Here is a 13,052-nt window from a genome sequence, read left to right on the forward strand (position 1 = left end):
TGTCTCAACAACCCACAATTTTTGGACAAGATAGTAACATCACAATTTTGAAATCAAACTGATATTTTCGATTTTATATCAAGAATTCATGATTGAAAATCGATAATATTATATATATAGATATTTAATATAAACTCGTGCGAGCTCATTTAGGCTCACCTTTAAATGAGTCGACAAAATTTCAACCCAACTCACTTAAACTGTTTGGTGGTTCAGGCCAAACCGACAGACCCAACCCAAATTGACGGCTCAAATCACAACGATCTTTTACCTTGTTTTATTTAAATAATTTATAAATATAAACCGCAAAAAAATTTCGGTTGCAAAAAACTTTAATTTAAACATAAATTCTAGCAAACTGTCACATGAGGACATGAAAAAAAAATAATAAGACATCAAAGAAAATTCACAATTCGATAATGAGTTATTAAACTTTAATTAATTTATATATATAATAGATTCAATTTACATAATGAAAAGATAAATAAAAAATCTAAATCATTGGATTAAATATTATAATGTGAGTATGCATAAAAAAATCAAATACTAATTTACATAATGAAAAGGATGTCATTGGATAAAAATAAAATATTATAATATGAGTAGACATAAAAAATTAAATACTAATAATCACAAATATTAAAATATGAAAAAAAAGAAAAGACACATTTAAAGTAAACAATTAGTGTAAAGCAAGCAATTAATAAGGAGATATAAAGAAATTCACATATAAAGTCACATATTTATAGGATTGAAATTTTATATATTATGATATAAGATTTGTTATACATCTTAACATCGATAAATTCACTAAAAAATTATATATTAATTTTCGCTACCATATAATTCTGGTTTCGCCCCAAACTTTTGTGTATTCGTTTGTTTGAATTTATTATTTCTCATTTTACCAAGACCCATAATATGTCAAACATGAAAGTGAATATTAATTTAAAGAGATGATAATATTTATATATTGTAATAAACATATTTACCCTTCACGATACTGATAAAACTAACTTAAAAATAATATGTTGACGAACATATTGTCAGGAATCCAAAAATACAACTCAAATGTCAACTTTGACACTCAAATTTGAGTTACTGCCAAATTGTCTCAACAACCCACAATTTTTGGACAAGATAGTAACATCACAATTTTGAAATCAAACTGATATTTTCGATTTTATATCAAGAATTCATGATTGAAAATCGATAATATTATATATATAGATATTTAATATAAACTCGTGCGAGCTCATTTAGGCTCACCTTTAAATGAGTCGACAAAATTTCAACCCAACTCACTTAAACTGTTTGGTGGTTCAGGCCAAACCGACAGACCCAACCCAAATTGACGGCTCAAATCACAACGATCTTTTACCTTGTTTTATTTAAATAATTTATAAATATAAACCGCAAAAAAATTTCGGTTGCAAAAAACTTTAATTTAAACATAAATTCTAGCAAACTGTCACATGAGGACATGAAAAAAAAATAATAAGACATCAAAGAAAATTCACAATTCGATAATGAGTTATTAAACTTTAATTAATTTATATATATAATAGATTCAATTTACATAATGAAAAGATAAATAAAAAATCTAAATCATTGGATTAAATATTATAATGTGAGTATGCATAAAAAAATCAAATACTAATTTACATAATGAAAAGGATGTCATTGGANATGTAAATTTATACAAGCACATGCATTTAATGAACTTGTTTTCTTTTTGTTCTGGAATAGATTGATAATATACTCGAAAAAAATAAAGATGATGACAATAAATTGTTTGAATATAATTTAAACATGTAAAATTAAATAAATATTTAAAATAATTTTATAACTTTTTTTAATTGATCAAAGAAAGAAGTATAAAATTAGAATTGCATTTTTCGTTCGCTTGGAAGTCTCGTTAAAAGGATATTCCATAACATCTATTAATATCGTGGAGTGCTACCTGGCAAATTCGCGGTGGTGCGGCGGCTGCAATGGCGGATGAAGGGGAATAGAGGGCCGTGGAACAGCAGCTTGAGTTCCAATTGAATGAACAGAAGGCATCACTCGACGTCGTTGCCGATGCCCTTTCCTCCGACCCTTCCAATGCCGAACTTCTCTCGGTACCCACCTCCCTTTTAACCGTTACTGCGTTTGTTTATGTGACATACATATGCTCACCGCTATCCCTGGATATGTTAAAATTTGAATGCCAAAATTGATGCAGCTTCATCATTAACTTTTAGCAGAGGAATGAATTGATGTTCTATTTGGGTTTGATTTTGTGATGGCAAATTTATTTAATTTCACACAGCTTGCATGTTGATGCTTGCTTCCACTTTTTTGTGAAAATTAATGTGCCAATTGCTCCTCTCCCTTCCTGTTAGCCGTTGATTTAGAATTATTTCTCGATTTTAGTGTTTGCGCTATTGAGGATTGATGTTTGTTTTCTAAGTATGTTATGGAACCATTGGTTTGCGAGATTTTGTCTTTCCTTTATTTGTTTATCTGTGCATTGTGAAACTGACATGAACCTTCGGAACTGATTGATTCTCAGTAAATAAAGAACAGATATAGATGGAGTAAGAACTGAACATACAGTTGATATAATGTAAACTAGTTACAATCTTTGAGAAACCAAACGCCAGTGACGGATATGCATTAATGAAGCATATACCTCAGCATCATCAATAGGCTGTCTGAAGCATTGTTATTAATTCGACTTCTCCTCTGCTTGAACTTTTTTACAACCCCAGAAATGCCTTTATTGATGTCTGGATGAAGCACCTGGAAGATTTAATTTGGATTGTAAGTGAAGAAGTTCTCAACTCAGAATTTATATTTCTTACAAAAATCTTTTGCACAACAACTAACATGAGCACATCATTATTGAAAAGACAGCTAGATTTACCGTTAGGTTCACTCAGATTGAGGGATCCACATGAAACAACATCCACAACTTCTCCACATGAAGGTTTAATTCCCACTACAAAAAAATTAGGTGTTTGAAACCGTCGCCTAATTTTGAGACGGTTTATAAAACCGTTGCTATTAGCGACTTAAGGTACATCTCGGTCGTTATGGATTTGTACCGAATTACTACAATTGGTTTGTTCATGGAGAGGTACATCTCAGTCGTTATGGATTTGGGTGTTAGGTTGCTTGTGAGTTTTGTAAGTAAGCTCAGGACTGGACATGTGCTTCGCGGGTAAGCTAATTGGTGGTGGTGTGGCTGTAAAACAAAACAAGAATGAAAACTGAATGATCTTCTAACTTACTTACTGTAACATGTCATTATTCCCTCTACTCCCCACATATTCAATGCCCGCCCACACCAGTGGCAGTCATTGGATCGCTTTTTGTGGTTTTTTTCATCATCTTGATTCTCTATCATGCAGGAAATGAAAGCTCCTCGACGCCTTGGGGTGTGGAAGATGGGTGTAGTTAATTACTTGGAGGCACTTGAGCTGCAAGATGAACTCACATCCAATAGAAAAATACTCAAGGTTACGGATATTCTTCTGTCCCTACAACATCCTCCTACATACACTCTCGGCAAAAGGCGAACTGATCACAACATATTGGTTTCCGAGTCTGAACTGAAAGCCATGGGTGCAGACCTTCACTATACACAACGTGGAGGTGATGTCACATTCCACGGTCCTCACCAGGCCATTTTATATCCAATTATCTCATTGAGAGATATCGGCTTAGGGGCAAGACAGTACGTGGAAAAGCTCGAAACGACAATGATTCAGTTAGCATCTGTACACGGTGTTGAAGCTCGTGCTGGACAAAAAGGTGAAACGGGAGTGTGGGTTGGAGGGAGAAAGATTGGGGCGATTGGAGTACGTATATCTTCTGGGATTACGTCTCATGGGTTGGCATTCAACATCAATCCTGACATGAACTACTTCAAGCACATTGTGCCATGTGGGCTTGAAGATAAAGAAGTCACTTCTTTGCAAAACGAAGTAAAACAGGTACTTCCTCCTGATGACGTAATTCACGAGCAGTTGATTTCTTGTTTTGTAAGCACATTTGGATACACTGATATTATTTGGAAAGATTGTTCGTCTGTAGTTTCATTTGATCAAGAAAGTTGAATATTCAAATTATCATATATCTTTACTCTGTTCTCGACTTCTTGTATTTGGTTATTTTATGTATACAGCTCACATTCCTTTCTTTACACATTCAATTTGAATATGCAATTTGCTCATACTTAAATGGAATCATTCAGGCACATATGCATTATATCTTATCTAGCTCGAACTTAGTGCCTAAATATTTAAAAGCCTTGTTTGATTCTTTTGAACTGAAAGGATTAAATAGATTACTGATACCAAATGGAGTTCACTCAATTAAGTGAGCGAGATTAGACATTGACATAGGTGTTCTCCGTTGCAAATTGCAATGAAAGGAGATAATTAACTTTTAATTAGTCTTTAATCAATCTATTCAAGTCGAGGCTCATCTAGCAGAGGACGCGCTTTACCATGGTCATCACACTTTGATGACCCATACGCAGCTGGATCCTCACATCATCGACGTTCAGGTAAGGTCCTGAGGTACTCGCTTGAGTACATTCCACCATCACAAGACTTTGGTCACGACGACGGTGATGGCGATAGCGACGATGCATACGACGATGATGAAACTTATTCTCCTTAAGGTGTGTTTGGTATAAGTGATGAGATAAATAAATGATTGATTATGCTATAGATAACAAGGTTGATATATTATTAATAAAACATTATGTGTTACTAATAAGATTGTTTGGTTCAACATTTTGAATATGTGATTAGCTTCTAAATATTAATAAGTTTACTATTATACCATTGCTAAGTTTACTTCTAGACAAGGGTATCAAGCTTCAAAGTCTAAAGTTAATTTCCTCTGTATTATTTATTTATTAAGCTACCGTTGATTGATGGTCGTTATACTGTTAATTAGAGCTAATAACAATTATATATANAAAAAACAAAATAATTAAAATAAAATTAAAAATTACACATACTTAAATTTTAAACATAATAAAAAAGCACATATAATTAAAAAACAAAAATACACATGATTAAAAATTAAATAATTTTTTCTGATGTATTATTAATTTTTGGATTTTTTTTACAATTTTTAAATATTTTTTAAATTTAATTTATATTTTATTAAAAATTAATGACGGACCTCCGAATTATAAATAAAATAAAAGAGGTAGGCTCTTCACACTTGAAATAAGAAATAAGAGGAGAAAAATGTAATTTGTTGAGTTTTGATAGCCTATCCTACTTGATTTGTTAGATTAATAATCAAATAGTTATAAACAAAATTGGGTTTTGAATCGGGTCAAAATGATTATTAAAATATCTTAAAATTTTAACCAAACATTAGATAAGTGTTTGACTATTCATCTATCATTGTTTAATCCACTCAACCAAACACACCCTTAGTTTTTTATTTTATCTACGCATGTATTTATTGAGACTTATGAACGATTTGTTTTTTCATTTTTATGACATTATTTAATTTTGTTGTTCGCTTGTTTTATCGCAAGGTTTAATCATTTCATAGATTATTTACAAATTTAAATTTCATTAATTTAGATGAGTTGAGGAGATTATTTAAAAATATGTACAAATAATTATAAAACTAAATTCTTTTTTATTAAATTATAAAACAATTTTTTTTTTAAAAAAATTAGCGACGGTTTATCTAAAAACCGTCACTAGATAAACCGTCGCTAATTAACGACGATTTTTTATATAGCAATGGTTTATATCAAAAACCGTCGCCAGAGCTGATATGTCCTTAAGTATTATTCCCTTGCATGTATGAGAAATTGTTGCTCTTTTTCTTCCTGTGTAATGCAAAAAATGTCAGAAAATGCTTGTTTATCTTAACTTTGTTTAAATAAAAATATTTTGGTAGGAGGACACCACAAAAAAAAAAATTTCTAATTAGCGACGGTTTTTCCATCGCTAATCAAATTAGCGATGATTTTAGCGACGAAACTTAAAACCGTCCGAAAAGTCACCGTCGCTTTCGTATTGCGATGGTTTTTCAAAATCCGTCGTCTCATACATGCAAGGGAATAATACTTGAGGACATATCAGCTCTGGCCACAAATTTCATCTTCTAATTATCTATTTTCTGTTCCATAAGGACAAGAAAGATAGCTCAAGCAAGCATGCCTAGGTAACCGCGACTATTTAAAGAAAGAAGGAAATCATTATAAGAAAATTGTCAAGGAGCACTGCGTTTATTGTTATTATTTTTATCTAAGTAATATTTAGTTTTTAAAAAAACTTTTTGATATAATTTAATTTATTTATTTTGTATTTCTATTTTGTGTTTTTTTTAAGTGATAATTTGTTTACTTGATGTTGGTTTTGAATATGTTTAGTTAATAAAATTCATGATGTTATCTTGTGCATTTTGTGTTTCAATGTTCTACTATTATTTGTATTTTTTTTTATGAATACGATTATTTGTTTTTCCTCAAGAGTGATGAGTGTTTATTTGGGGATTCTTAAAAAATACATTAGTAAAAACTATAATGCTTCTTATAATTTAATAGATAATATAGATTCATAATAAATTATTATGATTATGATTTTATTTATTAGCTAACTAGCATATGCATTTCGTACATATAATTATTATATATTTTTGAAAATGTATTTTAAAGTTGAACTCTAAAATTCAAATATTTTTTTAAGAATGAAGAAGTAAATGAAAATTGAATACGTGACATTGAGTATAATTTCAATTTAAGATAAGTATTTGTGACGTTATAATTTTAAGATAAGTATTTGTCACTTTATCAAATGTAGCTACTTGTAGTAAACGATACTAACACCTATCTTTTATACCTGATTGATTGAGTTGCGATTGAGTATCGCTGTAGTAATGTTGACTTGTAAGTAGGAAAATTAATCGAGTTGATTTAGGCTTTAACTGATTTCAAAAATGTTCCAAATCAACTAAAGTCATAGGGACATGATGTAAAAACAATAAAAGACCACCAAACTGGATGGGACAAGTTGTACAATGAACGAGAAAAACCTTCAAAATTCCATTCGTAAGCCTAATTTATGCGAGAATGCAAAACCATCTTAATAGACAGAAGGTCCTCCATGTGACAGTCAATCTAAACAAGTTACATATACAATGTATACGAGCTGAGTCAAGCTCGCGAATACATTGAGCTGAGTCAAGCTCGCGAAGGGCAAAGCTCGAGCTTGACTAGAATAGCAAAGCTCCATGGAAGATATATCATATATTAACATGTACTAAAATGCTGATTTCTTTTCTCTCTCTTTTCTAGCAACTGCATTTGACGCAGAAATATGAGCAGCCTCAGAATCAGCCAAAGCTTTTCGAGTTTCGTTCAGTTTCCTCATGGCAGCCTCGTCCACCACCATTTCTTTTCTATTTCGGTTCACCATTTCTTCTAGCTTTTCAACTTGCAGCCTCAAATTCTTTATCTCATCATCAAAAGCAACCAGAGCCCGTCTGTCCTATTTCTTGCCTCCCCATCTGCCTTCTTCGGCTACTTCTTCGAGGCCTTGACATTGATAGTTTTTCCATGCATTGTGATGCGACAACGCTGAAATGGGTGAACCGGGTAAGGAGCTCCAACAAGTCAAATCAATAATTTATAGTTTTTAGGGAATTTGAGTGAAGATAATGGCTTCAATAGCACCTGCAAACAATGGAAAGAACTCGTGAATGGGCGCCGGAGGGGTGTCCGGCGTGGCCACTCCGATGCTTAAGTCAGCAGGTTGAAGATGAACACAAGCAATATTTTGTAGAAAAAATGTATAATGCTCAAGAGTTCAAAGATTTCAGAATCTGTAAATGACATTAATACCTGCTATTTATAGTAGAAGATGAGGTAGGTACCTCGATTCCAGTGCTACCTACTAAGTATGGCAAGTCGGCTGCCCATACCCTATCTTCTGATGACTTCTAGGACACTCCAAGCCCAAATTGTTCTGACAGATTAGACGTCCTGTATCAATCATACTCGAGTGTGGTTCAATTCTCGAGGTGGCTCGGGCAATTGATTACCCGGGTACTTATATGAGAGCTCGGGCGATGATTGCGCGGGAGACCGGGCTGTTCGAAGAATACTGGGGAAATATGTAGTGCTCGGGCTCTTGATAGTGTCCGGGTCATCAACGACACGGATCCTAATGGAGGTATCACCACACATCCCTAAAATAGTCGGGCTAGAGCTTGACTCGCTGTCCCGATCAGTCCAAGATAATTAACAGTGCATAAAATGAGAGTCTTCAAATATCCCATAGATGAGATGAAATGCTGAGACCTCCTGTCCCCCGGATTCATAATAACTTATTGTTTAACATTCTTGGGCCCTGTCGCTATTACCACGATGACACGTGTCATAGCATGAATTCCCGCCTAAAGGACGTTTCGCATTTCGAGGAGTGGATAAGTCTGACGTCTTGATAACCGTACACGTCTTTTCACCTCTTGGCCTCATTTCCAAAAACGTATCCTAGACGTTCGTGCATTTATAGATCAACGGCTGTGATTAGATCCTTCCTCCTATACATAGCCATTCACCCCCTTTTCAATCGTACTAACAAACTGTCATCCAGGAAACACAATGGCTGGTGCAAGAAGTTCGAAAACTCCGAGTATGACCGAAGCCTTCAAGGAATCTGCTCTAGAGACTCGAAAATCTACTATGGAAGATGAAGTGTTTAACGCAATTCTTGACTACTGGGAAGAGCTTCAGGGGCTGAAACTTCTTTATGACTCTCGAGAAGCTATCACTCCTAGCCTGGTGGCCAAACTGAGGAATGTGCGAGAGCACTTGCATATATTTGAGTGGGTAGACGTCTTTACAGATGGTCGTATCTATCAATTAATGCTTCGGAAAGAAATAAAGATCCTTGAGCGTATTGCCGATTCAGACAGCTTCCTGAAGACTTCCACCGGACCTTTAGCTGCTTGGGTGAAAATATGGATAATTGCTGTAGAGGAAGAATATGATGATGTAGTACGTGCTAATATCTATGGTTGAATAAAATACTAATTCTAGCCTGTCTCTGTCGTTACTTTGCTGTAATCCCTTAAGTTTATCGGTTGACACATATATATCGCGAGTGGAACAAGATTAATTGATAAATCACAATGCCAAGCCTTAACATCTCCCGGGCTTTCCTTGAAATGCCCGGGCCTCTAGCCTCCCGGGCTTTCCTTGAAATGCCCGAGCCTCATGCTTCCCGGGCTCTGAATACGGTGCTCTGTCGGTTATTTTTCTCGGGTATTCCAAGAGACGTCATTATGACACACGCTTCGCATTCATATCATTCCATTTCCCAAGAATTTGTTAATTCCGATACATTGATACCTGTAGCCCCGTCTTTCTTCATAAATAAAAAACGTTTAGATTAGCACACGGCTCTCCACCTTCTTCAACATTAAAGACCACCTGTCTATAAATAAGAAGATGAAAGTGAAATAAGAACAATAATCCAATATGCCGAGTTCGAGTGAGTCTACCGCTTGTAGCAGCACGCATGTCATTGTCACAGATGAGATGCTTCCTTATCTGGAAGACTTGAAGAAAACCATTGAAGAATATACCTCGGTAAAGGTTATGTCTTCATGGTTCAAGATTCAAGATCTCCAGAATTCTTATCAACATGGTTTGACATTTACTCGTTCCCAGAGAGCAGTAGCGAGAAGATACAAACAACAATTTGATGTCAACCGTGTTACAGAGCTAGCGACTGATCAAGTTCTCCTACATGCAATGCTATGGAAGGAGTGGCATCAGCTAAAGAAGATATCCTCTGCTAAATCCTTCACTAGTTTAAGAATCCATGAACTGAATAATTGGATAGTTGAGTGGCAGGATTCTGTAGATTCTGAACTAGCTGCTGTAACGTGGCATAGATTATTTCCTCAATAAAATTTTAGTAGATGTAATTCTTTGTCTTCCTATTCTTCTGCCAATGAATTCTGTAAACCGAGTGGTATATAACTAACGCGTAAAACCGAAATGCCAGAAACTTATGTTTCCCGAGCCTAACATAAATTGCCGGGTTCTTCCCCACCTGGGCTTAACATGAAATGCCGGGTTCTCATACCACCCGGGCAATTGATATGGTGTTATAACGACGTATGCCCTACTGCAAAGCTGTCAGGATCTGTACGTATTCCGAGCGTATAAATGATCATGACGCCTCGATTTAAGCCCCCGTCTTTTCAAATGTCCCGCCCAATCATGCCGCTCAATTTTTGAGGTTAATCTGGTTCGTTTGTTTTGTTCTGGATCAACGGCTTAGATTCGTTCCCACCGCCTATATATATTAGGCCTCCTGTTGTCGAAAAAACACTTTCAAATTTAAAACTTCGGCGAAGCCCTTGCGAATTTTTCCCTTTTTGTTCCTCCGCGCAAAAACCCTGCGCTCCGACGATCCTCCACCGTCTTCTTCAAAAAAAAAACTCGTAAGTTTTTCCTTCAAATTATGTCTGAATCTACTTCTTCGACTTCAGGAGCCAATGCGCGAGGCTCGCCTAGTTACGAGTCCACCGCGCTGCTCTCTGATTCCTCTCCTTCTCCGCCTCGCCGCTCTATTACTCGGCCTCCTAAGAAACCCTCAACTTACCAAACTACACTACTCTCTTCCAAACCCTCCTCTTCGAGCCATGCCCGAGCTCTTGCAAAGAGCAAGGGTAAGGGTAAAGCACGGGCCTCTGACCGCCCTTCTTCTGAGGCCCCGGGAGTTCCTTGGTTCTCCTCAATGAGCAGCACTTTGCGCTCGGGGGCGGATGAGGAAATCCGTACCCTAGGAGTTATTCTCTCTTCCTTTCCTATTATTATACCCGGCCCCTCTGATCGGGCAGATAGCCCTCCTCCTGGGTATACTACTTTTTTCCGGGACCAAATCAAGAATGGTCTTCGCTTCCCCATCCCTTCTTTTTACATCGAGGTCGCCAAATTCTTTGGGGTGCCTATCAATCAATTTCATCCCAACTCTTTTCGGATTATGGCCTCGGCTTTTGTCCTTTTTCGTATGCATAACCTTGTTATTAACCCCCTTATTCTTCATTACTACTTTACCTGCAGGCTAGGTGATAATGCCTTTTCCCTTTCTGCCCGGTTTAACGCCCGGTTCCTTGATGACATTCCTTCTTCCCAAAAAAGATGGAAAGGAAGATAATTTTTTTATACAACTCTCATCTTCTCTCTCCTGTCTAACAGGGTTTCTTCCCTCCCTTCCTCCCCAGCTTGCCCTTCCCCGAGCTTACAAATTCGAGGAATTTTACACCCGAAGCCAAGACTTGGTGGAGGGTCAAAAATTCTCTTCCTCCTCCCTTATTTCTCAGGAGCACCTGATCACTTATGGGTTGAGCGTCCGGGCTGAAGACCCGATAGATCGGGCAATTGACGAGGTGGCTGGCTCGTACCCTCAACCCGGTAACTTTCTAATTCCTGTCTTCTTAGTTTGTTATTCATCCGTCCTTTATAATCTCTTCTAATCCTCTCTCTTATTGCGCAGATTCCTCCAAAATGCAATAGGCTTTTCTCCAGAAATGGGAAGAGGAAAGGGTTGCCAAGGAGAAGAAATTGGCAAAGAAGAAACAAGCTGAGGCAGAAGCAGCGCGGCAAGCTGAGCTGAACCGGGTGGAAACCCAGCAAGAAGAGTTGACCCGGGATTCATCCCGGGAAGACCCCGAAGACCACACTCCCCTTGCCCGGAGGAAGCGAAAGGCTGTCATAAGCCCGGAGCGGATTCTGGGTGAATCTAACTGGGAAGGAGGGCAGAGCTCGTCAACCACTCCTCCCCAGCGTCAACCTACAGAGGAGCCTCCCCAAGAGCCTCTTCTGACCGATCAACCCACCTGGCCCAACATCTTCTTGGAGAGAGCTTCTTCAACAGGTATTCGGCGGTTAAAGCTTATGCTCACTCCTGAAGAAGAGGCATTTTTGAAGAATTTTGGGCCTGGTGCTCGGTTCCTCGAGAGATCTAACCGATTCCTATCTGTAAGTCTTTTCTTTATTCTTTTTTCCTTCATTTATCCTTTCTTTTACTAACTTGCTTCGTACAGGCTGCCCAAATGATGATCTCGGCCTTCGAGGAAGTGGCGGCAGTGGCTACCAAGAAAGGTCAACAAACCCGGGCTGCTCAAGAATTCCAAGATCAACTGCATGGAGAGCTTGCTCGGGCTAAAAGCCTTCACGAAGAGGAAAACGCCATCCTAAAAGCTTCCTTGGAGGCGGCTCACACGGCACTAGACAAGTCTCGAGAGGACCTCAATGAAGCTACCATTCGGGAGGAGAATCTGCGAGGTGCCTTGTCTGTCTCGGAGTCGAGAAACCATTCTCTATCCGAGCAGATAGAAGTTCAACAATCCCGAGCAGAGAGGGCCGAGAATGCTTTGTCTCTGGCGAAGCATAATAAGGATAAATGGCAAGCTTCCTTCCTTCAATCTCCTGAGTTCAATACGGCCATGATAGATAAGGCTTACCCTCTTTTCAAGATCGGTTTTGACAAGTGCCGGGAACAATTTGAGGGAGCTGGACTCTTACCCCAGGATAAGGAAAATTTTCCTGATTTTGGCCTGGCCATTGCATCCCTTCCCAAGGATGGCATCCCTTCCCAAGGATGGTGAGGAGGAGAAGGAGAAAAACCAGGAAGACGAGCCAGGATCCGACCATATTGATATAGACTACGGTTGTATTCTTTTTTTCTTTATTTCTGTAATTCCTGTCCTCGGATTTTTATTGAACAAATTCTTTCCTTCAATAGTGTCTCGATTAATCTCTTGATAGCCAAGTAATACCATTGTTTTTTATGTAAACATTAAGAAAATATTTCAAGTGTTGAGAACTAACCGGGACCTTTTAGTAAACAATTGAGATAAGAAAAGAACATATTTTCGTAACGAATGAATGTCCCTAGCCTGGATCCTTCCAAGTTAAGAATAATCAAGCGTGTGGCCAAGGAACACGTCGCGGGACATGTGAATGGTCGAGGTGTGGTTCCCCGAGCCAGGGTGTGGTGCCC

General features: G+C 37.3%; 2 protein-coding genes and 1 long non-coding RNA gene across 3 annotated transcripts in view; 2 read left to right on the plus strand and 1 right to left on the minus strand.

Moving 5' to 3' along the window:
* Positions 1–1,927: 1,927 nt before the first annotated feature.
* On the plus strand, positions 1,928–5,541 carry LOC140987926 (octanoyltransferase LIP2, mitochondrial-like). Its single transcript, XM_073456689.1, has 3 exons — positions 1,928–2,123; positions 3,399–4,675; positions 5,451–5,541. The coding sequence occupies exon 2, from the start codon at positions 3,402–3,404 to the stop codon at positions 4,104–4,106; it is 705 nt and encodes a 234-aa protein (XP_073312790.1). The 5' UTR covers positions 1,928–2,123; positions 3,399–3,401; the 3' UTR covers positions 4,107–4,675; positions 5,451–5,541.
* Positions 2,154–3,392, minus strand: LOC140987928 (uncharacterized). The gene is made up of 2 exons (XR_012177244.1): positions 3,259–3,392; positions 2,154–2,922 (listed from the first exon to the last, which is right to left on the minus strand). It is a non-coding gene; the product is annotated as an uncharacterized lncRNA (long non-coding RNA).
* Positions 5,542–5,793: 252 nt separating the features above from the next.
* The window catches only part of LOC140987925 (uncharacterized), an 86,085-nt gene continuing 78,826 nt past the window's right edge, over positions 5,794–13,052 (plus strand). Inside the window, exon 1 of the mRNA XM_073456683.1 lies at positions 5,794–5,829. Within this exon, the coding sequence (XP_073312784.1) occupies positions 5,803–5,829 (27 nt within the window). The 5' untranslated portion in view covers positions 5,794–5,802. The remainder of the gene's footprint in view (positions 5,830–13,052) is intronic.

The sequence above is a fragment of the Primulina huaijiensis genome, chromosome 11, assembly GCF_012295235.1.
Source record: "Primulina huaijiensis isolate GDHJ02 chromosome 11, ASM1229523v2, whole genome shotgun sequence".
In the NCBI taxonomy this organism is placed as follows: domain Eukaryota; kingdom Viridiplantae; phylum Streptophyta; class Magnoliopsida; order Lamiales; family Gesneriaceae; genus Primulina; species Primulina huaijiensis.

Bases quoted from the DNA above. Each gene is read 5' to 3' on its own strand.
- LOC140987926 (XM_073456689.1), top strand. From the start codon at position 3,402: ATGAAAGCTCCTCGACGCCTTGGGGTGTGGAAGATGGGTGTAGTTAAT.